The sequence below is a fragment of the Colias eurytheme genome, chromosome 23 (genome assembly GCF_061535395.1).
Source record: "Colias eurytheme isolate Ceu_HAF_F1 chromosome 23, ilColEury1 Martin Lab GWU primary, whole genome shotgun sequence".
Taxonomy (NCBI): Eukaryota; Metazoa; Arthropoda; class Insecta; order Lepidoptera; family Pieridae; genus Colias; species Colias eurytheme.
Genome location: NC_143002.1, coordinates 5,346,931 through 5,371,525, shown reverse-complemented (window position 1 = coordinate 5,371,525; position 24,595 = coordinate 5,346,931). Strand labels below are relative to the sequence as shown.

At 32.3% G+C, this 24,595-nt stretch overlaps 5 protein-coding genes and 1 non-coding gene across 7 annotated transcripts in view; 3 read left to right on the top strand and 3 right to left on the bottom strand.

The window, feature by feature from the left end:
* The window catches only part of Ent2 (Equilibrative nucleoside transporter 2), a 51,822-nt gene extending 48,313 nt beyond the window's left edge, over nt 1–3,509 (top strand). Inside the window, exon 10 of the mRNA XM_090115359.1 lies at nt 680–3,509. Within this exon, the coding sequence (XP_089971485.1) occupies nt 680–815 (136 nt within the window). The 3' untranslated portion in view covers nt 816–3,509. The remainder of the gene's footprint in view (nt 1–679) is intronic.
* Nucleotides 3,510–6,477: 2,968 nt separating this feature from the next.
* Nucleotides 6,478–7,854, bottom strand: Osi20 (DUF1676 domain-containing protein Osi20). Its single transcript, XM_090115532.1, has 3 exons — nt 7,401–7,854; nt 7,090–7,278; nt 6,478–6,883 (listed from the first exon to the last, which is right to left on the bottom strand). Exons 1-3 carry the CDS (start codon nt 7,792–7,794, stop codon nt 6,594–6,596), a joined length of 873 nt encoding a protein of 290 aa, XP_089971658.1. The 5' UTR covers nt 7,795–7,854; the 3' UTR covers nt 6,478–6,593.
* Nucleotides 7,855–10,888: 3,034 nt separating this feature from the next.
* Nucleotides 10,889–11,050, bottom strand: LOC149898303 (U1 spliceosomal RNA). Its single transcript, XR_016458102.1, has one exon. It is a non-coding gene; the product is annotated as a U1 spliceosomal RNA (small nuclear RNA).
* A 3,684-nt stretch (nt 11,051–14,734) lies between these two features.
* Nucleotides 14,735–16,141, bottom strand: Osi19 (DUF1676 domain-containing protein Osi19). 2 transcript variants are annotated; one of them, XM_090115471.1, is made up of 3 exons: nt 15,862–16,141; nt 15,321–15,731; nt 14,735–15,123 (listed from the first exon to the last, which is right to left on the bottom strand). In XM_090115471.1, exons 1-3 carry the CDS (start codon nt 16,072–16,074, stop codon nt 14,980–14,982), a joined length of 768 nt encoding a protein of 255 aa, XP_089971597.1. In that variant the 5' UTR covers nt 16,075–16,141; the 3' UTR covers nt 14,735–14,979. The 2 variants fall into 2 exon arrangements, with proteins under 2 accessions (XP_089971597.1, XP_089971598.1); XM_090115472.1 differs by having other exon boundaries at nt 14,735–15,114; nt 15,862–16,140.
* A 3,109-nt stretch (nt 16,142–19,250) lies between these two features.
* Nucleotides 19,251–20,782, top strand: LOC149898301 (uncharacterized). The gene has a single exon (XM_090115506.1). The coding sequence runs from the start codon at nt 19,440–19,442 to the stop codon at nt 20,193–20,195; it is 756 nt and encodes a 251-aa protein (XP_089971632.1). The 5' UTR covers nt 19,251–19,439; the 3' UTR covers nt 20,196–20,782.
* Nucleotides 20,783–21,026: 244 nt separating this feature from the next.
* On the top strand, nt 21,027–22,825 carry LOC149898300 (uncharacterized). Its single transcript, XM_090115487.1, has 2 exons — nt 21,027–21,105; nt 21,184–22,825. Exon 2 carries the CDS (start codon nt 21,186–21,188, stop codon nt 22,446–22,448), a length of 1,263 nt encoding a protein of 420 aa, XP_089971613.1. The 5' UTR covers nt 21,027–21,105; nt 21,184–21,185; the 3' UTR covers nt 22,449–22,825.
* Nucleotides 22,826–24,595: the final 1,770 nt, after the last annotated feature.

Genomic DNA, 24,595 nt, shown 5'->3' with positions numbered 1-24,595 from the left:
GTACCAAGGTATTATATCTAAAAGAAACCTTCTATAATAGTGTTTCAATTCTCAAATTAAAGAATTTTTAATAATTAAATGCCCACTTCCAACCCTGTGTCTATATATACACATTATAAAGGCACATTTTCACAGTGGGTAAAGTAATGCTTCACTAAAACACACGCAGGTTTCCTCAATAAACTTGTGTGCACCTAAGTTTAGCTACAAATAAATTAAAACAATACTAAGTAGTGCAGTAATTTCTTTATTAGGAAAATAGGTACAAAGTTATTCATAATAAATAAATAAATCGTAATGTATCTAAACTTCTCTTATTCTCAGTTAGGATAAAATAATAAGTAATGCAATAATTTCTTTAATTATAGGAAAATAGGTACAAAGTTATTCATAACTAGCTGATCCGCGCGTTTTCACCCCCGTGGTTCCGCTCCTGTTGGTCGTAAAGCGATGATATGCCTATAACCTTCCTCGATAAATGGGCTATCTAACACCGAAAGAATTTTTCAAATCGGACCAGCAGTTCTCGAGATTAGCGCGTTCAAACAAACAAACAAACTCTTCAGCTTTATAATATTAGTATAGATAAATAAATAAATCGTAATGTATATAAACTTCTCTTATTCTCATTGTACAGATAATTTCCATGCAAATAAACTAATAATATGAATGTTTTTAGCACGGTAGCACCAGAACACGCGCCAACAGCTGGCATGTTTGGCGGGGCCATGCTAATTACTGGCATAGTAGCAGGCATCACATTCTCACGGTTCTGCCCCGCTATAGTTTCCCTTACCATGTGGAACAATATGTAGCGCTTACTCCAGTACTTTCGAACATTCTGGAATGTTCTCACCCACAACTGATGTGTGATCTGTGAAATGTAACAGTGATTGTGAAGTGACAGTGATAAGTAACAGTGAAATAGCAGAGTAGTGATATTTGTGCTATGAAGGTATGTGGAGTGACAGTGACAAATAACTGTGAAGTAGCAGTGATATTTGTGCTATGAAGGTAAGGATTGGGGAAGTAGTGTTGTGTAGAGATGTTATTGTTGATTGATTGATACAGGTTATAATAGTTTATGGGTTAAATGATGACAGTAAAATATTAACGATTGTTACTGTGTTTGTAAAACCTGTTTTTTAACGTTTTTGAAATAAATATGAGTTGCGTATTTGTACGCAAAAGGTATATTATAGGTTTTGCATGCAGAACAATGGTATACAAGTTAAAAATTAAGATTTTTAATGACCTAGGATTGTTTTAATTGACAATGTATTAATTATAATTTAAATCGACTATGATATAACCCATGTTATTTTGACTAATTATGAAATTAGATTTTATATAATATATAACGAAATTGACTTTAAATAAGAATAATGAAATTGTGTTTTGTTTATGAGGCTATACGTAATATTGAAGGTATTGTTTATTTTTGCATATCAGTTATCATGTTAAAAATTGTTACATTTTATCAAAAGAGTATTATTATGGTAGCTAGGTACTGTTGAAATATTTAGCCACTGAGATTATAAGAATAAACAATAAATTAAAAATTATTTACAGCATACATTGATATAGTTTTGGTTTAATTCCAATATATCAACATTAGCAAGGAAATCATTTTACAGAAAAATCACTGTTACAGTTTAGTTTTGACTTGATCCCATAGTTTTAAGGGTAATGTTATGTGAATCCAAAGTAATACAACTGTAAATTTAATTAGCAATAAGAATTGATTTAATTTATGATTTTTAAAGTGAAACTTTTATTACATCGTCTCAAACTTTTTGGTCTGTGTAGCGCATGTCGCGTGTATCGCGGCTGCCGAGTAGGTATACCTACTCGGCAGCCGACCGACACGCGACATGCGCTACACAAAGCAGTGTTCGGAACCGTTCGAACAGTTTCACTTTTACCGTGGTTTCATAAAACCACACAACATTTTTTAAATATGAATGATTAGCAGGAAAGTTTTATTGAGTACAAACATTTTATAATTGTGTGATTTCAAAACATATTTGTTTTTATTAAGTATCTGTACTTCCTTTTCTTAAAAGAATCATGTTATTCCTTACTGAAGTATAGTACAACTTAAAATATATTTTCATGTAATTAATTAGCGGTACCAAGTTGTATCTTTTCTTTTTAACTGTTTTAAAAATGTTACCAGTTCGGAATAACCCCTTTGGTTTTCGTATATCATTTTCATAAGTGGTGCTAATCTTTGAACTGGAATTGCGAAAAATACAAAATATAAATGTACACAAGCACAAAATTAATGTAACAAATGTATGGTTAAGATAGAATAATTAATTTATGTACTAAAAACCTAACCCAATTTTATTTTTGACTGACTTATACTAACATGTACAAATTACGTGACTAGGTACTGTAGATGTTGATTTATAAATAGCAGGGCTGTAGTTGTGTTCAATAATATACCAAAGGATTGTGTGGACAATGTTTTAATAATAATTATAAATAAAATATTGAGTACAAACTTTTTTATGGTTAGAATGTTCAAAAATTTTCATGTATCATTAGTTAAACTACTTGTATGAAAATGTGAGATTTTAAAAAGGTTTGCACGAACAAACCAATTAAAGTTCCTTTATAACACAATGCTACAGCCCTTTTTCAAGCCAATATTTTCCTATTAAATTGTATAACTGATTATAAGGTTTCTTACCGAAACTGAATATAGTTTGAAAATATGAGGTAATAGGAAAATATTAATCAAGCTAAATGAAGAAAATATTCAATAAAACTAGCATAGATTACAGAATACTCTACTCTCTGTAGATGAGTAATGTCATAAATTATAATATAAATAGCAAAGTACTGTATGTACTTCAATATCTTTTTTTTGCATAAGAGTTTTACATATGATATTGTAATTTGTCCAAATTTTCTCAGAATGTTTGACAAATTGCAAGATAAACTTGGACTTTCATAAAATGAGTTACGACGCAACAAAATTCTCAACACTCCTGTCTTTTATCTACAATGTAGACTTGATGGATCAAACCATTCATAGTTACATTATAGTTGTAGGCAAATGCGTACAGTACAATATTTTATTTACCATAGATAATATAGAGCTAAAACAGGTAGCTGTGCAAAATGCCTTATGAAGTATTGTTACAGATAATTTTTTACCATAGATTAATGTTAAATGACCTGAATTATGTTTTAAGGTCTATTCACATTAGAGCGGTATCCGCTACCGCCTTGGGAGCGGTATCCCGACGGTACGCGATTAAATCTCTTGCGTAGTATATTATAGAGTCTCTAATTGCGTATCGGTCTCTTATTGTGGTCGGTATACTCGGTTAGATACGCAATTAGAGTCTCTATAATATACTGCGTAAGAGATTTAATCGCGTGTCATCGGGATACCGCTACCCACGGCGGTAGCGGATACCGCTCTTATCTGAATAGGCCTTTATACTTTCAATTGGGAATGAATTTGTAATCACTGATATTTGATTTTAATTATACATATAGATATGGGGCCTTAGACAAAGTAACAATTGAAAAACGATAACGAAGTTAGAAAAGGCAAAAATGTATGGGATTGACATTAGATAGACCACGTGATCTAACGCGGCGTATGTCAATCCCATACATTTTTGCCTTTTCTAACTTCGTTATCGTTTTTTAATTGTTACTTTGTCTAAGGCCCATGGATTGATATTAAGTGATCATTGTAGAAAACCAAATAATATACTTACAAGATGTATGAACAATTTTTGTTTGTCATGTAACGCTAGCCATTGTTATTTTAATTTATTGCCTAGTAAAGTTTTCTTTTAATTTTTTGTCTTTTATTTTTTCCTTTCTTTTCTTTAGTAGTGAAATGATACCATTTGAAGATTATAAGTATTAGCATTCAAAAAATATTATTTATACAATTTATTCAGTACTGATATTTTTTAACATTTTAATAGTTGTATTTATTAATTTGTTGTTGTATTCGTGTAAGTTTTATATTTAGATGTAAAGACAAATGATTATAGTTATGTAAATATGTATAAGAAATAGGAGAGATGTGTGTGTTTGTTGATAGATTTGGAATAACTATGGCTTAAATATTATAGGACAATATGCGCGGTTAATAACTAATGTCTATTGAATGGACAAAACAGTTGTAAATAGCTAAAGAAAATTGTTGAAAGTTTTTTATATAAGATATAACTTCACTGCCATAGTCAAGACAGTTGATATATTAATATAATATTATAATTACTCCTATCCAACATGGCTCCTTCGTCGTGAATTGTCTGATCCTTTTACTGATGGAGTGGAATGCAAGCAAACTAAATTCTAACAGAACTTATGTATTATGTTAAAGACACTAGCAGAGAGTTAAAAATATGTAAATAATATTAATACAATTATTATATACTATAATCATTAGATTGAAACCTTATTGAATCATGTGGCTTTTTATTATATTTATACGAATAATATACTTATATATACACATAATATAATATAGTGTCTAATAATTCCTACTTGCATTTAGATATAGTCAATGCTATCACTATGTAAGAATGAAGCACTCCTTTTAGAGTACAAGGCTGTGAGATAATAGCTTTAACCTTTCCACTGTAGTTATCACAATTCTATCTCACTCATCTGTTTAAAAAGTAACATACATACATATTATATTGAGCAGCAATAACCATTTTTTTATATTGACATTAATTATTATCGGTTACGATTTCCCAGTGACCCAAAAAGAGATTTTCCCGCCTAAATTTACAAAGACATTGCCTAGCATTGCCTATAAAATGTTACTACTTTATAAAAATAGTTTTGTTTTCTAACAAGCATCAATAAAACTATTATTGTCTATTACCGTTAAATTTTAATATAAAAAAAATGGTTATTGCTATTCCAGATAAAGATTATTTAGTTAAGAAACCTAGTTAGCACTTCGGGTAGGTACCTAAATAACTATATTCCTTCAACTTCATAATATATTATATTCAAATATCTTCATATTAACTATCAAAAGACTTCAATATAACTTGCTAGGAACATTTTATCTACTTCTTACTGTTAGGATTCCTATGTACCTGTATTATCGAATTATCAATTAAGTAAAATATTACAAATACGAATAGGCGCGATTTTAACTGCAATGGACAGAAGAATTTTATCGACGCCTTTATGTAGAAATTAAAATATAGTAATTAAAATACAGCCTATTTGAAAAGAACCGATATGAAGGTAAGAATGGGTTTACGGTTGGTAGCGTTTCTTTATATTTATATAAATACAAGCATGTTTTTGATATAGTTAGTATTTTATTTTATAATTAACTAACTACTAAACCCATTCGTAAAGGATTTCGTCTCATTATTCGTAAAGGATATTTACCTAGTAGGTACCATCATAATATAGGTACCGTACTTTTACATTTCTTAAAGATTCAATGATTGTAAATGTATACGCAATAAAATAATTATTATAAACGTAAACGTATAAAAGTAACAGAAAACTCGATTCAAACTATCATACCCAATGATATTATATATAGATTGATCATACCAAGTAATGACAAAAAAAATTGTGCAAATTTCGTAGGAATTAAAAATGTCCTACACGCCACGTCTGCCATCGAAAAAATAAATTATCCCATTGCTGGCTAAAAAAATAAATCTATTTGTCTAGGATTTTAATTGTTTTATTGCGTATAAGCCATCCATAATGATAAGTTATAAAATGTGTTAGTTTAGTTAAATTGAACATTGTGACAATAATAGCAACCCTTACATCCGATTGTATCCGTATTTTTCCACTTTTACACAATATTGTAACCGATAAACACATAATCTTTTGCTGTTCTTCTCATATAATAAATACCTATACATATTACAACTGTAGTTTTATTTAATAATCCTTATTGTTTAAAATATCTTATAATTTATGAAGCAAATGTTTTTGAAGCTTTTAAATCAATTTTTAGAGCGTAGATACTTACCTACCTAAAAACGTTATTTTCTTTGAATTTACTTGCAAATCGTAGCTATAATAGTAATTATTACGTTGTAAGGTATCCCGTATCAACAAATTTCTTCCATGCTGATAACATATTATTATGTCAATTAATTATTCTTTAAGGCATAGTATTTATGAATTTAATAAACTGATATAGGATTATTTTATGAAAAACATAGGTATAGTATGTAAAAATAGGTAGGTAGTTATCATTCCTAAACTTTTTCATATTGCAATTTCTATAATGCAATCATCGTCAGCCTTTGAAAGGTTCTGTGCTTATAAATTGGTAATACGTTGCTCAGGTATTTTACACTTTCATTCCCTGCTAATCATTAATTCCATTCATGCCTCCACACATACTCAATATCCAATAACTCGATAGGTATTTTATTATTAGTCACCAATACACTTTTACTCCCGCGACCCAGTAACCCATAGAGGAATGAAATAAACAGATGAAAAACAGTCGTTTTATTGTGTACAATAAATAATAAATAGTCAATAAATAAACTATCTAAACTCTACCATTTCGTTCGTGAGCGTTATATACAAGAGTTATGAGGTAATCAGGTTTAGTAGGTGGCTGATGATGATGATGATGCTGATGAAATGGAAGCCACACTGGAGTAGCTTGGTGATTGATTGGAGGCGGACGAGCTTTCACCAGGGAAGTAGGAGCTGTAGGCGAGTTGGCTCGGGTCCCAGACTCTGGAGTAAGGGCCAGAGGAGGAGGGCTCCCATTGCGGGCCGTAGGAGTCGGAGGGAGGGGCAGGGGTGGACGGGGGACCGTATTGCGAGGCTGGTGGGCCGTACTGCGCAGCTGGCGGGCCTTCGGTGGCGGGAGCCATCATCATGGGCATAGCTGAAACAAAATGAAGTCAAATTGGTTTAAAATGTGTATTCCATGCACTAGAAGTACTGAATTTCGTAGCTAGGTATATTCAATAACGACATGTGATGTTATTAAAAAAATCTAAAATGTTTGTATCTATTTAATTAAAATTATAAAGTAGTTTTATTATAACCGTGTTTAATTGTTTATTGTTACAAATTGTTTTTTCTTCTTACCTCCTTTCTTCATAATAAGATTGTAAACTAAGAATCCAACGACCAGGGTGATAGCAAGTTTGCTGAGGATCAGAGCCTTTACTGCCTTGATGCCGACGATGGTGACCAGCATGGGCATCAGAGCCTTCATCTTCAGTTTCAGTAAGAGAAGAACTGGCAAGAGAAGTTTCTTCTTCAGGATGCCACGGGCTGAAAAAACATCAGGATAAATAACAAATTATTTTACTGAATAAACTATCTATGGCACTTTAATGAATTATGGAATCCTCTATAACTTTTTATTTATTAAGATTTATTTAGGGGTGCTCTACCTTCACCATTTTCTGATGATTCAGGGAAATCGACGTCTAATCCTCTGTCAGCGCGGTATGAAACTTCAGCGCCTTCGAATAAGAATTCAGGCAACTGGAACCTGAATTCGTTTGTGCTCAGTATGCGTCCAACGCGGTCGAATATCACTTTGTCGATGTTCTTCTCATCCAGAGCCCTCGCAGACTCCCCAGTCACACCGAGCTTCGTGTCCAAGAACGACAGGACTTTCACTTTGAGACATGACATCGGCGAATCGGCTGAGAAACAATCACTAACAACACTATTCAAGAGATCATCACTTGTCTGTAACCGAGACGTCTGAATTTCATTGTCTCTGATCGAGTAACCGTGCACAAGGGCCGCAGAAGCCAGGAGGAGGCAAAGACACTTCATTTTCGCGATTTATCACTTATCATTAGTTTGGATTAATTAAACGTTCGGCCCGGCCGGTTAATGGAGTAACAATGATTTAATTTTTCAATGGGCTTGGTATTTATATGTGATCCTTTGGGCGGCAAGGCACGCGGCGCTTGCGCGTGTCGGGAATATGAATCGCTTTCATACTTGGCAAAGTATTTAATTTCATTTAAGAAAGTCCTGGTGGTGAGAGTGGGGACATATTTGGCGATAATTTAATTATATTCATATTTTAGTGTTAGTCCGGGCTATTACTGAATACAATCAAAATTCGAGTTCAGTTCCGAAATAATAACAAATGGTTTACGACTGCAGTGAGCTAAGTAGGTATGCTAACAGAATAACAAATGGAGTTTCGAATTTAAAGCATTTGTATAGAAGGATATTTCCAAAGGAGCAAATCTCCTTAGCTAATAAGCATAAAGCAATTTATTTTAAAGTATTTAAACTTCGCACCTGTAGTGTCGTAAATCAAAGATAGTTTAATATTCAGTAAAGTGAAACTCTCACCGATTGCCTGTACATACCAATTAATCAAATTCTTTCGATTTTGTAATATAAAAATATGTTGTGATTGATTATACTCCATTGTTGCAAAGTTTATATAACGTTACGGCGTTAAGTAGGTGACTCGGATATACTAGTAGAATGTTTAAGTACATGGAAAAAAATACTTGCGCGATAGAAAAATTATTTATCCTCAACAGCCCCGTAAATCATAATTCCTAATTGAGTACATCTATTATGTAGGTAAATTAATATAACTATTACTTTTAGTCTTCTCTTAGAAAGCTATGAGGTAAATGCATTCTTAATCTGCTAAAGTGCAGCTGAACTATCAGCTCACAGCGAGTTTGTAATAAATTGTTTATTATACTTTTCATAAATTATCTCTTTATCCACTATAAACCTTTGTACAGAATTTACAATGTATAAGGATATTTCATAATTTTATTCGACTGTGACGCTATTTTAAAATTCCATCCCTTTTTGTTTATAAAGCCATGGGTGTGTACTTTGTCCAAAAAGACGTTTTGTTATGTTTTTTATTTTAATTATTTTCTTCTGTTCGTTATTGGTATTTGATACATCGGAGTCATTAATTGTTAATTATTCATGTACCTTATTCGTCGTAAACATGAAGGCTTGGAATACAATTTTAACTCCTATATTTTAAAACGAATTCGTAAATGAGGATGAAAGGTAATCGTACCGTGCGACGTTACTATGTAAACGTGATATAAACAATGTACCCATATTTAAATGTTATGTCTGCACCGTAGCAGCTGTAGTGAGCTGCAGTTTCTGTAGTATTTCTTGGACACGTTGGCTCTCTCTACGAGAAAACGTTATTGGCTTATTGAATGTGATGATGATGCATTCACACCAACGAGCATTCACCCCAATTGGGGTATATGCTCGCTGATTCACACACACTTCACATTCAGCATAGGCCATAGCTTTAGTGATTATTAGTGTGGCATTACATTAGAAATGTGTAATCAAATTGCCCATTTCACTCGGTAAAGATGTACAGGCTTTCTGATGGTTAAATAATCTCTAGAAACGAGTGGTTTTTGAGTTTACCAATTTTTTTTGAAGTTATACTTCTTTTGGCGCGATGGAGAAAAATTATGGTATGAAAATTGATAACTATGTTCAAGTTGTATATTCTAGTATTTTTAAAAATTCAATGTTGTTGTTTATCAGCAAATTCTAGGAAAGTGAAACTTGACTAAGCAAAAAGCTTGCGTTACCCAATCTACATTATGCAATAAGGGATGCACGCCATTTTGTATGCGCCAAACGTCCGCCATTTACATCTGCGTCCATGGTCCGCTTGTGAAATTACTATTTCACTTCCGTTTTGCGGTCATCGATCACTTTTCGTTGTTTATAGTTTATTAAGTAAGGCGCTTGTAAGAGGACATGCTAAACCTATAAATTACTGCTGTTACAGATTAGGTTATCGCATAGATCGAGTAAAATTTGTAACTTAGCAAAATACGTTATTTACAAATATTTAACCATATTTAAATAACTTCAAGTAGATTATGAATTAATTCGAATATTCTAAACCCTTTTAAGGTAACGTAATATTACCATTGGGTAAAATGGTACCTACCTAATATAATAAAATAGGTAAAATCAGTTTTTACGAATCCTCTGTGAGGTTCATATTTTGTACGTATACCTTCTCGAATGAAGTAAAGATTTACCTAATATAATTATGACTTTGTCCTCAGTGCAAATACTGAACAGTGACATATTGAAAAGGAGCTGAAAGTGATGTATTTTAACAACAGTAATCAACTGTATATCAATTTACAGATTTAATAAATAAAATACTTATAAGTAACGTAAATTGTCCCATTTAAGAATCGTTTCACACCTGCATCAAAAATTATTTTTCCTTAACGATATGAGAAACATCCTAACTTTTTTCCCTCTAAAGTTAGGCCGCCTGTCCATCAAGAAAACTTCCGCAAGAAATGTCCGACAGTCTGTCTGACAGTAGCTTGCAAGTCTAATTCCGCGTTTCCACCTGCAAGTAGACTTGCAAGCTGCTTGTGTTAGAAGACTGTCAGTGGTCATACATACAAAACGTTACACAATTCTAGAAATATACGATCATTGCTCTAATTGAGTTAATGTTACACATAATAATGAGCGGTATCATCAAAAACATCAAGTTTCTTTGGTGATTTATCACTTAGTGAACAAGATGTTTATAGATGATGAGAAATCTTAAGTGAGGCTGCAGAAATCAGAATCATAGATACTATAATTTAGTTTAATATAGATTACTTGCCTTTGTACAATTTTAATGGATGATATGCCTTGTGCGCAATTGTACATAATATAGCATCCACTAAGGCATCCACATCAAAATATTGAGAATATGAATAATCAATAAATAAATTAAAGTATCTTATTCGGTCTAACTTACTTTTATTAAAGCTTGTAATTTTAAGACATAAATATTAAATTTTATACCTACTTAAATAGTCATTAGTCAAATTACATTCATGATAAGGATATTGATTTTATTATGATAAGTGTTTATATGGGGGGACGGCGCGTACGCAGTCCCCACTACCAAAAATTACGCGTCCGAGTTATCCACATTAGGGATAATCGCAGAGGTCAACCCCGCCGCAGTGCAATGGAGGGGCCTCGCTCTGGGGGAACCGCCTTCCTGATCACGGTATCCCCTACGCCAGGTAAGTATGATTTCGCCAAGTTCCTCAGACTATTTACGCTTTGAGAAAAACATTTCAATAGCGCGACTTAAAAGACGACTGGCGCCATCTATTATCAAATTACAAAGATATTAACTTGGCAGCATCTCGCCTTTGGTACTGGCAGCTGCATATACATAGAATTACAAATAATAATGTATGTAGTTATCTTGTAGTTATTCTTATTAATAATATTTCTGTTTAAATTTTAGATTCGTTTATTTTCAATAAAAAACTTCATAAGTCTACATCAGCATCATAAAAAAATCAGTCTGTAACATAAAAAATAAATAACTAATGTAAAAAAATCATGTAGACGCATCTAGCTACTATATAGTTATTATTCTGTGACGCAAGGTACTTTTTAAAAAAACTAGGTCGATTATAGGTACCTTTTATAAATGTTTTGAAATTATAATGAAAACAGGAAATATTTAAGTTATATTATGTTTATTTATTAAATGTAATTAGTATAGTAGGAATATAATTATTTTTCATAGAAATAAGTGTAACTTTACAAGAAACATTTTTTTTGTTAATGTCACTGTTATTAAATCATTTTCGTAGCACGCCTACAGCTACGACGCTACGGTGTGTGTAGTTCTCAATATAACTTATTACTTATTTTTTTATATTTATCATAACTATTATTGAATATGTTAATAGGATAGTATATTTTGGTAAGAAATACCGTAAAAATATACGAGGGATAAGATTCCTACTTGATATCATCATGAAAAATCATTGATTTATGTTTATTTAATGCTAAAAGAAATGGTCCGGGAGCCAGCAGCAGATTTTATGACCAAGTTCCTCTCAAGCGGTAATTAGTAAAATGCATCAAAGTATAGTATTATGAAGCCTAGTGAACGTCAGCTGGAGCTCGGTTGGGGGGAAGAGCGGTTGTAGCCTCCCGTATCAGCTGACGGTTTTTCCACCAAGATACAGCCAGCTGACATATATATTTATCCACAGTTACATATAAGCTATCATCAGGTAAATTTTTGTTTGAGAGGAAATAACGGAAAATAAATTTTTCTTTAAATTTAACTTTCATGTTCGAGACACCAGCTGACGTATAATACACCATGTTGTAACCAGCTGACTATTTTTTTTCGTTGAGATATTGGGTTAGCTACAATTTGACAAATTTTTAGCTGAGAGGAAATGAATGAATGAATGTATTTTTTTTCCTATGTGCGTGGGAGGCTCCCCCCCCAACCGAGCGCCAGCTGACGTTCACGAGGCTTTATAATACTATACTCTCATGCGTCTGACGAATTATCTCTTGAGAGGAAATAGTTAACCAAATTTGCACCTGGCTCCCTAACCAAAATGAGCCATTCATAAATATATTTTAGGATTAGATTATCAATTAATAACACACTAAAATTTCAAACGATGTCATTCGAGCCTATAAGTCCAGTAGGTCAGGAGGCTACGGAAGCGAAGCATGGACATCCTAACATACGACCTGAATTTTAACGATTTATTTATGGTGTGAGCCCTTTTTCATTTCTATGAAACATGTTTGATATTGTCACAACAAAATTTGGGTGCTTTCTTTTAAAGTCAATCTCTCGTCTTCTTTTTTGACGGTGCATATTGTGCGAAAAAGTTGTCATCTGTTGTTATACTATTAGAACTAGCTTCAACCCGCTGATTTACGTGGTAGGTACCTACTTATGTTATTATCTGCATTTCTAGACTATAATATAGCAATCAGATTCGACCATCCTTTATAACGGGGCTAAATTAGCTATTATGTTTGTAACTTAGTATGGATTCGTTCGTTGTTTATGGATTCTGACCCACTTTAAAGTTTAATCGGAAATCGGAATCAGATTTAATTAAAACTTTGTACACTTATCAAGGATCGATGACAATACAATTATTTCACAAAAAAAGAGTTAAAGGAATATGCGTGATTTTTAAATATTTATTTAGGTAAGAGAAATAGGTACATATTATATTATATCTATCAAGCTCTCCTTTCATTTTCGCGTTAAGTAGGAAATTAGAAAATGTCAAGTACCTACATTAGCTTATACATAATCATCTCAATCATACCAATAAAAATGTGGATACTGATTACCTGTGAGCTACTAAACTATGGCAGAGCTTCCAAAAAATCATGTGGGCTGATTTTAAAATGTTAATCAACGTCAATTAACACTTTCAACACTGGATATCTACGAAAACATAAATTGCAAAAGCTTATTAAGATTGGACATGAACATCTATATTTTATCACCTGAAGAGCTGGCTAAAGTGGTAGATAGTTGGACACAATTGTTTATTTTACTGATATTAAAATGTTGAACCAAATAAATATACTTGTTTTCATTCTTCCTTCCTATGTACTTCGTCATTTAAACTCTATAATAATTGTGTGTTGTTTTAGAAGTTTTAGAAAAAAAATCATAGAGTGGCGCCATATTGTATAAATCTCATGCGACAGGGAGCTTAATAATTTGTTAAACATAATCTGCTTGACAAAAATGTCACAAATTTTTATATTGAAATCTTTGTATTTTCACCTTAAAAATAAAATACATACACAAACTCGGATATATATATAAGAATCCATTTGCAAAAATTAAATTAATTGGTATAAACGTTTTATCACAGTATTTCAATATATGTATGTATTTATTTTGTACTATACATTCTAGTTAATTATACAAAATGGTTGTTATATGTGTTGATAATGGTTATTAAAACGTGCTTGAATTCTATTGCTCTACTCTGTTAATAAATAATAATATGTCTTAGGATCACATCTTAGAAATTAATATAATCTTCATTAGCTGCAGCTATGCATTTTTTACAGTCATTTTAATTCCTACGTAACCAACACAGACAGTATAATAATATACGTACCACGTACTGTACTTAGGATTCGTAATTGCTTTTCCAATTGTTTTTTCTTACCGCATCTTTTACTGACAGTTCACAGTTGTATTTGTTTTTGATTAGAATTTAGTGCCTTCGATTAAATATTATCATGTACATGTATGAAACAATCACTCTAGTGTGTGGGCTTAAATTCTCTCTGATGTATTGGTTATTTTTCAGGCATTAATAGCTTATAAGACTTTATATATATAGCCTTTTTATTGACTTTACGGCGAGTAAACAACGAGTGACTGTCGACTCTACATAAAATTCTTATAATACATATAAAAAATTCATTAGGAGAGAATGCTATTTATTTTCAACAACATAGGATACTCTATCGTAATATTCATTGCTAGGTGGATTTTACTGGATTATTTTATTTTAATTACATTTGAACTACAAGGCATTATAATAATTCTATTAATAATTAATTATTATAATTCTGCCTTGTCTGGCAGTAGTCGAACAAGTAGGTATTTTAAGTATGTCTTTTTATTTTTAGTAGGTATACGAGGAATATGTTGCAAAATATACTTATATGTTTGAGAGGATTTTAAAAAATGTTAAAAATAAATTTAAAGTTTAAAGGTAGGTACTAAATATAAATAAAAGATGCACAACTAAACACGAATGGAATCATTAAATAAGGAATAGTCGCAAACTTTCTATTGTTTTATTTTATCATTCATGTGTCGCACACAACACTTTAGTTTCTAATGAAAGTCATCATGCTTAAATAAATACCAACAACAAGGGTAATAAAATAACAGCAGTTTAATCAATGATTTATTATAACAATAAATAACACTCACTCATCGCAATCACGCACACAATTAAATAAATAAATTACACAGTATTTACACTCGTGGTTTTTCAACCTATTTGGTTTGAATCCGTTATTCTAGAACCTAGAAGCAACGGGAAACTGGTACATAGTCGGTATCAGGTCGGTGGTGGAAAGCAGTGCTTGTCGTAGAGCTAATGAGGTAGACAAGGTCCCGCTTTCCATGCTCGGTGCTTAGTGGTAGGCGTTGTAAGCCAGTTCTTGGGCGAGTTCTTGGGGTTCGGCTTCTCTCCTGTGGCGGGTGGCGGCGTAAGCGGCGTCCCACGGGCCGTGAGCGGCGATCTGGGGGTGGGAGTTGTCGGCCGCAATCTGGGTAAACTACAATGTTAATCGATGATAGATTTACTAAGAAGGTTAGTCAGCGATAAAATATAAGTATAGATAAGTGCATGTGTAAAGGGTGCATTGCAGTAGATATATCATTGTGCTGAGTGCTTTGAATTGAGGTAAAAGTATTGCAATTGAGATTGAAATTTTACTGATATTTAATAAATAAACGGTTGCGATAAACTCACCTTCTTGCAGAGCTGGAAGATGGCCAAAGCGACGGACACGACGAAAGAGAAGAAGGACAGTTGCAGGGCGTTCCAGGCCTTCAATCCGAGGACTCCGATGGCGAGAGGGATGAGGGTCATGGCCTTGAGGAGGACGAACACTAGGATGGGCACGATGATCTTCTTGAGCTTGGCTTTGCGGGCTTCACCGACGGCGCGGGCTCCCTCCTTGTTGAATTTAATGTTCAGGCTGAGTTCGTCATTGTCGAGGTTCCTTGGGCTCACGGTGATCTTGGTGTCAGCGATGGGCATTTGGAAGGTGACGTCGTGAGATTGTATGTAGTTTTCAACGGTGTCGAGGAAGTCCCCGTTGGAGCGAGCGGTTTCGTCGTTGCCGGCTCCATTCTTTGTTACTTCTACGGCTTCGGAGATCTATAAAAAGGTCACATAGTTATAATTTCAATTAAAGAAACTACTTTGGCATCAAACAGCTGATGTAAAATTTATAGCAATCAAATGATCTTAACAATGTTATAAGTTTGTTAAAAGTAAAAGTTCTTACCTGGAAAGTGTCTTTCTTGAAGATGCTATCCAACAAGGACATGACCTTGTATTTGATGCAAGCGGCGGGGTCGGATCCTTCTGCGCAGCCGGATCTCATTTCCTCAACCATGTCATCCATGGGCGTTCCCTTCCAGAAGCCATGCTTCGAGGGCTGAGCGATCGCACTCCCGAACAAGGCGATAACTATGCACACCACTTTCAGGGAAGCCATTTTGCTAAATTCCTAGTGTTCACTGGACGACGGTTGATGAGATTGTGATGGTTTCGACAAGGACCCAGCTGTTTTTATACAGCTATTTCAAATTCAGCACAGACCATGTAGTTCCGGTACGTATTGTCATGCCGGGTATCAGTCAATTGCGCACTTACGCTCTTTTGGCACGTGCAGGATCGAAGTGTAAGGGAAAGCTATTTGATACGAATCCTCTTCGATTAGTCAGTTTTGAAACGGCTTAAGTTGTAACGCGTTTGTTTTGGTCGATGTCGTTTTAGAAGTGGATGAATCAAAGCGCCTTTTCTGTTGTTTGTGACACCGTACCCTGATTTGGTGGATACTTGATCCAATTCTTTTGTCCTTGTCTGTTCATTGGGCTTTTCTTCGAGTGAAAGCAAGAGAGGTTGTGTGTGGTGGTAAGGTGTTTGTTATGGAGGTGCGGACGCTTGCCGGGCGCGGGTTGCATGCGTAATGGCGGAGAGCTATCATTGAACTTGTCACTTTGGAGATAATATCACTGGTAATGCTGTTCATCTCAGATGTACACGAGTTGATTTATTTTTGGTGATTTTATATATACTTAAAATAGTTTGTGAACAGTGTGTTTTAAGCTTCAGTGGAACGAAATTTTATTTATAATAATTATTTCCTTGACAGCGCCGCGCCAAAGATAATATGAAAATTGAAAAAGCTCAAATCTTTTAATTTTATCAAAGCTTTTATAGAGAATAGAAACAATACGATAAGAAGGGACCGATAAACATTTATTGTTGTTTCTCGTTAAACCGTCTTTCAAATTAAAGATTTCTATTCTCATTTTGGGCTATTTATTACTATAATACAAAGTTTCAGCTCCGTGGATGCTACCAATCTCTTGGATCATTGTATTAAGAACAACACTTTGCATAGTGGTAACTAGGATGTACTAGTAAAAATAAACTTAAGACCAAATAAATTATTATTTATTTATTTATTTATCAAACCTAGCCCTATCAATCAAATCAATTATGTTTTTATGCTGTTCAATTTTTTAGGAAATTGACAACAAAGATCATTCGACATTAGTTTATTGGACATATCTTAGGGACATTTATATCTGATTCAACTTTAATCTTTAAGTTGTTTAAAATAAAATTCCAGATAAGGACCAAATAAAAAAAATATAAATAATACATATAAAAAATATCTATTCCTTAACATATTAAGCCTAATTAAACGATGGGAATTGTAATGTCACTTTCACCTATGCGGAACCATTGGACAGCATTAGTATGCATTGTGTAAGACAGCTATATGTATCAGAATTATATTATCGGCCCATTGGACATAATATTTAGGTCATAAGCCACTGTAAATTATACTAAACTATTCTGCGCTCTAGATATTTTATAGTGAGTAAAAATTGTTTATTATCTATACTAATATTATAAAGCTGAAGTGTTTGTTTGTTTGAACGCGCTAATCTCAGGAACTATTGGTCCGATTTGAAAAATTCTTTCGGTGTTAGATAGCTCATTTATCAAAGAATGCTATATAATAGGCTATATATCATCACGCTAAGAACCACAAGAGCGGAGCAATACGGGTGAAACTGCGGAGCACAGCAGCTAGTAGTTAGTACATCGTAAATTGTTCAAATGTGTTAGTATTTGAAAAAACTGCTTCGAATGAATCTTGTAAATGCCTTTTTGTACTTACAATAAAAATACTACAACTAATTGAATTTCAATAAAATTTTAATAGAGGAGTTTTATATATCATTCGTAAGTCATTGGTTGAAAAGTAGCTCTACAATTTTCCGCTACATTTCAGCGGTAGAGCTTTACGTATGCCATAAAACCCAATAATATCTAATTTAGTAGGTAAGTTGTTCATATTAGGTTTTTAGTGAATTTAATTTATTGTAAGAAATGACTTTCAAGTAAGTAGAGTAAAATTCAAAAAGTTGATTTAATTTATTTAATATACTTACTAGCTCTATTTTTTGTTTGGTCGTTAAATGATCGATTAAAATTATAGTTTCTTAGTTGTTGGTCATTGTGTTGAACGTAAATAAAAAATAGCTTGATTTTGGTCTACTCTACGTAGTCATGTAGAAATCTTGCCCAGCAATTTATGGTTTCAAAGTTCTAGGTTTACTATATAAAAAACGATGATTATGATGATGGTCAAAATTATAATGTTTACAGCATGTTTACAGGTATTTGTCATCAATTTTTAATTTTTATGAAATATAACGACTTCCATATTTCTACAAACAATCTGCATGCAACCGGGTTCTTAACAGTCTGAAATCTGAATTAGTGTTGTCCATCATGTTCATGTTACCAATAGTAATTTTACGAGTACCTATGTAGTGTCTTCACACAATCCCCTCTTACTACCGGTCCTTGATATTTAACATTGTAACAAGAACAAGGCGCCAACCAGTCATATACATTGGTGATGCGCTAGAAGTATATTATATACAATTTGACTGACCGGTTGGCTTGGTTGGTAGTAGCCCTGCCTTCTAAGTCAGAGGTCGTGGGTTCGATTCCCACCCGGGGCAAATATTTGTGTGATGAACATAGATGTTCGCTCTGTGAGCCATCTGGTTTCCATAACACAAGCGAGAGCTTAGTGTGGGATCAGATCGTGCCGTGTGTGAAAATTGTTCTGAAATATTTATTTATACATATTTATTTAATTATATGTGCTGGTTGTAAATTATTATTGGTACTAAATACAATTATTTTCAGGGACTCATTCAACTTGGCTGTGCGCTGATTTGCTTGTATGTAGTTTTATGTGTTTATTATGTTTGTTCTTCATGTAGATTGTCATCAGATAATAAAAGTTAATTCGTATTTTATTTTGCCTGACATTAGCGGAACAAATGAGAAGAGAAGCAATTTTCTAGTCGTTATCATTTAATGTTGATAATTAAATAATAAATATACAAACATTATTACTAAAAACACAAATTTTAATAAATTATTACAAAAATTAACATGCCTAATTCAAAGACTAATCATACGTTTACGATTAAATGATAAATGATTACATCATCGCATAATATCTCAGAACATTTGCTAAGCAAACATTGACTAAATACCTCACGACGTCAACAAAATTCAATGCAAACTGCATTGAGGCCTACGCAAACCCGAGGCTCCGTAATCATAAATTCATTGCCACGCCTAGGAAGCGCACACAATCCAAAACTAAGGAGCGAAACCTTTACTCATATGGCGACGCTGCCGCCATTCGACATGAACCGTTCAGTCTTCAACCATCATACTGCGTGGTCAGAGTTATGTCAGTGTCTTAAAAATTAGTCCAGTGCTTTCTATACTTTCATACCCTTAAAAGGCAACGAAATGTCCAAGTTATCTGTCACCAACTTCAGTAAAAGGACTGGCAGCCCTTTTAAACATGATAAAGACGAAAAGAAGGTGGTGCACGAAGAAGTACTACAGAAAACCAACTATGAGAAGCAGAAAGAAAAAAGTGAGGAGTTGACGCAAAAAGTGAACAAAAAAGCAGCAGAATATCAGTCGAATAAACCTTGTTCTGGTGTGTTTACCGAGGTTGTCTCACACGGAGCTTTTACAACAAAGAAAATTGAAAAGGAAAAACCGAAAGAAGAGAATGTTGTATCGAGTAAAAACAATAACAATGGATCCAAATCACTTTTAGGATTTCCTTCATCAGCAAATGATCTGGCGCTTGATGCAAAATCTGATTTGGAATCTGATCCTAACATTTCTAAAGAAGTTAAAGAAAAAGTAATTGAAAAATTGTTTGCATTAGTCTCCATGGTACAACATACATATGAGTCAAAGGTAAGAATAATTAGTGAATTTGAAAAATATAAAGACACACATTTAAGGAATGAATTAAGACGCGAAAAGGAACACTCGGAACAATTGTACAAGTTACATATAAATTTTCAAAGTGAAGTTATACAATCGATACAGCAATTGAGAAGTGAATTAGATTTAACAAGAAATTTGACAAATAACACGGAAGAAGCTACAAATTTAATGAGTCTTAGAGATAATAGCATAAGGTATACACCCAATGATGAACATTCTATTGATACAGTGGATAACAAAAGTGACATCACGAATTAAATATGGTTTTATAAAAATAATTTATATGTCGTAATTAAAACGTGTTTAATATTGTTTACATATTTTAATAGAATTATGTTATTTCATGACAAAGTTACGACTTCACCATCCAGGGGAAAGTTAAATATTTACAAGTTCAGATAACATTCTTTTTATAATATTTCTGCTATAGATTTCATTAAAATCCGTCCTTCATTCTTTTCTACCTTATTTATAATGTTTACATATTTTGTTATTCAAGGTTTTTGTAATTATGTAGGCAATAAGAACGTTGGCGTGAGTGGGTGATTTCATTGGTTTTATATACATATTTATTGTTTTTATTGTTGATGTAATACCATATCTTATATTGTATACTAGCGGTCCGCCCCGGCTTCGCCCGTGGTACATGTTTACGTTTTCTCTACATAAGAACCATCCTCGTACTTCAAGGAATATAATAAAAAAAGAATTATCGAAATCGGTTCAGCCGTTCTCGAGTTATGCGCTTACCAACACATTTTGCGATTCATTTTTATATATAAGATTATCTTTCCTATTTATTAAAAGCAAATGTTTCCCATAAACTGCTTGTAATGAGGTAGAAATAATATGATATATCCAATGATGATATGATAATAAAATATTGAAAATTGTTTTATGTGTAGTTTTATTTATTGCTTGTAAAAGTTTGTACCTAATTTTATGTAAGTCATGTTTACTACAGTCTACTAGTTAGTAATACTATTATCAATGACGAAAATAAAATCGAGACAGATTTAAATCAAGGAAAAACCGGCTTTGTATGAGCGCATGTATTTACGTTACATCCTTTAGTTGTAAGGAAGACACGATACAAACTACTTGTTATTAGTGTTTTCAATATATTATAATAAATGAATATTTCTAGAGACAGTGAGTTCCAAAATTGGTAAGTATTTATATGCCAGCAAACAAAATATTATTATCTTTATCTAACTAGAAGTTATTATGAATCCTTGTGTTCCAGATATGGCAGTCCCATTTTATACGTTCAGCGTATTATCAGTTTTATTGTATTATGTCCATTCTAAGCCAATATGCCACAATCCTGGATTAGAGGTCAAAAAACTCGTATGCTCTCCTGGTAATTACAGCGAGCTTATACTCACACGGGGTATTGTATCAGACAATAATATAACAACGTCTATAATTCTAAGCAATTGTAGGATAAGTGACATTGATTTCGAATCATTCGAGCGACTCCCAGCGCTCAGGCATCTCGATCTATCTATAAATAAGATCACTAGATTGCAACTAGGCGTATTAGATGGTTTCAGAGCACTGACGCATTTAAATCTATCTAACAATTATTTAACAACATTCCCACTAGGATTGTTTGATCAGAAACCGAATTTAATTAATCTAGATGCAAGTTCAAATAGAATAGACACATTGGTTTTGGGAGTTTTTGATCCGTTAAGGAAATTGGAACATCTGGACCTCTCGAGCAATTCTTTGGTTGGAAACAATGTTGACCCATATCTCTTTGATCGCAGTCGGAAAATTAAATATTTAAGTTTTTCTAGAAACAATATGAATAATGCCCAAGATATTTTGCTACATGCAGTAACTGAATTACAAACACTTGAATTGGAAGAATGTGAACTTGAAGAAATCCCAGACTTTTTCGTTGTAAGGAGTTTTAAAGCACTGAAAAATCTTAATTTGTGCAATAATGCTTTGAAAGAAGTAAGAAATTCGCACTTTAGTAATACATCAACATTGTGGACACTAGATTTAAGTGATAATGTAATAGAGAATATCGAAGAAAATGCCTTTAAATCTTTGACCAATTTAAGAATTATCAATTTACGAAATAATATTCTAAAGGTAATTCCTGATACCTTATTTCAAAATATACCAGCACTTGCGAATATCGATATGTCACACAATTTAATAGAATACGTTCCTGTTAATGCCTTTAGAGGGACTAAGCTGAAAAATTTGAACTTATCAAAGAATAAAATCACTTATCTACAAGACAACTTCTGTTTGGAATTAAGGAATTCTGGAGCAATGTTGACGAAGTTTTATTTTAACGATAATCCCTGGCAATGTCCCTGCTTGAGAGATATTATAAACGAAGTGAAAAAGTTTGAAATAATCTACAACACTGCAAAATACGATGGAAAGCATCCAGTATGTGTGGTACCCGATACAAATAATTGTCATAGACACATTGAAAATAATGAACAGTTCCTCGACTTATATGATAGTATAATAAACAATTAGCATATATTATTTTTTATGGCACGCCTTGATGTGTAGAAGCTGTTAGATTGTAATTCGAGTATAGTTTTTAATGTTTTATATAAGCGCCATCTATAGAAAAGTAGTGGAACTTCTACGTAAATATTTTGAACTTTGATGAAATAGAATTCTGTGCGAAAACAGTGACATCTATTGTATAGATCTTTAATAATTTACCTTTAGTTTTTAATACTACCGATAGGCGTCGGTACCGATTTTTATTTGTAAGATATATGTAATGTTAAGTTTTTTTTGTATACATCTTTTTATAATGTATGGGTTTATACTCCAAACACACAATAAATATTAATACTGAATACCTTGACTTTATATGTGAATAAATTGGTAAAAAAATCAAATTTTATTTCATTTTATTTACCTCCTGCATTATTTTCTATCGGTATAGGACAATGAATTTCTTGTACATGATTTTGATACTTTTTCGGTTGTTTCACAACAATTAAACTAGGTAATTTTAATTTATATTACATACTAGCTGCTTGTCCCGGCTTTGCTCGAGTTAAACCTGAGTAAAAAAAATGGTAAAATGGCTTCTTGATAAGTAGTAAATAATATTTTTAAGTAGATTATATAATATAGAATTCGATAAAGTTATTTTACAAAAATGTTTTTTTTTTCTTTATTATCATAATAGTGTAATCTATAATACTCTATTTTCATGATTTATTATTACAGGTTTTGTTCTGCATTTTTATTGCATTGACATTTAAAAAGCAAAATATTTTTAAGCTTAGAACTTTTTTTTTCCATTTTTTCCTTTTTTATTTGTCCAATGACAATTCATGAGCGTGTTTTTTTTTAATTTTTATGGTTTTAATAAAAATATAGACGACTATTTGCGATAATTGGATACTATACTAGGTAGTTAATTGGAAAAGTTTTAAGAACACAGATGAATCAAAATTTATGATTTCGCAAGTATTCCAGGAATTCATCAGGTAGGTGACCTGTCACGTCCCTTTTTACGTAAAAAGGAACGACATGTGTGGCATCAATTATCGATGGCTATATTAAATATCAGCAAAGTACCTACGTTTTATTTGTTTACATTTTTTAAAATAAATAATTATTTAATTTTATATTCAACGTAGGATATTCTTTAGTTTTTATATTTCAATTCGGTTTAACAAGAAAAAAATGTAGTTAGATCTTATGTCATATCGTAATTCGTAGGTTTCTATATTCCATTTTAAACTACCGAACTTATTGTCACGAAAATAAGCAAATAAAAGGTGAGAGTCTCCATATTTTTTGAAGAATTAGACTAGGACATAATGTTTCTTCCAGTAAGTATAAAAATCACTAGGTATACATATTTTAATTACTTTATTATTAGGAAGTTTCTTTTCCTCATTCAATTGACTAATATCATGTTCTTATCATGTTATTCTTACGTACAAAAGGCATGTCATATAAATTTCCGAACGTAATATCCGCACATTTATTATTTATATTCGGACATATTTTTTAAAAATACAAAAGAAATGTTTCTGCCAAATGGTCTGGAAGAGGCTCAATGGGATAAAAAACTGCGATCTCGTGCCAGATAATTAAGGCTTTTGAGGAATCATTTTATTAGAAAAAAGTTTCGCTTTACCTGAGATATCAAAACTCTACATTTGTACAGGATGTTCTAAAAAGTGTTTTTTGAGTATCCGCTACGTTAGAGGTGTTTTGTAAATGTTTTTTAAAATGTTAGATAAAGACTAGATCGATTAATTTGATAACAATTAAGATCAACAGGGTCAAAACTTAATTCAAACGTAAACTGTTATTTATTATACTTTATACTTTTCTTACACACAATGCACAATAACAACGGTAAGCTTTCATTTTCTCATTAAATAATAAATATGATAAATTATCTTAATAGATTTTGTAATACAGAATTATAAAATATCTATTGTATCCGTCATACTGATATCATATGGCTATTTTAAAATTAATTTAAAAGAATTTTTACTGAATAAAATGCTTCAATACGATTTTCGCTAGACTCTTTCAATCAATACATAAATATAAATATATCGTCTATTTTTTATATAATTTCTTTTTTATTCCTTTCTCAGCATCCTATAGAATCTAATTCTACATAACTGCGTACGCGT

What these genes read in the sequence shown, in the direction of transcription:
- Osi19 (XM_090115471.1), bottom strand. Translation starts at nt 16,074, where the DNA reads ATGGCTTCCCTGAAAGTGGTGTGCATAGTTATCGCCTTGTTCGGGAGT. An exon ending in TCAAGAAAGACACTTTCCAG is followed by an intron (nt 15,732 to 15,861) that starts GTAAGAACTTTT and finishes ACCTTTTTATAG; the next exon opens with ATCTCCGAAGCCGTAGAAGT. An exon ending in TCTTCCAGCTCTGCAAGAAG is followed by an intron (nt 15,124 to 15,320) that starts GTGAGTTTATCG and finishes TTAACATTGTAG; the next exon opens with TTTACCCAGATTGCGGCCGA.
- Osi20 (XM_090115532.1), bottom strand. Translation starts at nt 7,794, where the DNA reads ATGAAGTGTCTTTGCCTCCTCCTGGCTTCTGCGGCCCTTGTGCACGGT. An exon ending in ATCATCAGAAAATGGTGAAG is followed by an intron (nt 7,279 to 7,400) that starts GTAGAGCACCCC and finishes ATGTTTTTTCAG; the next exon opens with CCCGTGGCATCCTGAAGAAG. An exon ending in TCTTATTATGAAGAAAGGAG is followed by an intron (nt 6,884 to 7,089) that starts GTAAGAAGAAAA and finishes ATTTTGTTTCAG; the next exon opens with CTATGCCCATGATGATGGCT.
- LOC149898300 (XM_090115487.1), top strand. Translation starts at nt 21,186, where the DNA reads ATGGCAGTCCCATTTTATACGTTCAGCGTATTATCAGTTTTATTGTAT.
- LOC149898301 (XM_090115506.1), top strand. Translation starts at nt 19,440, where the DNA reads ATGTCCAAGTTATCTGTCACCAACTTCAGTAAAAGGACTGGCAGCCCT.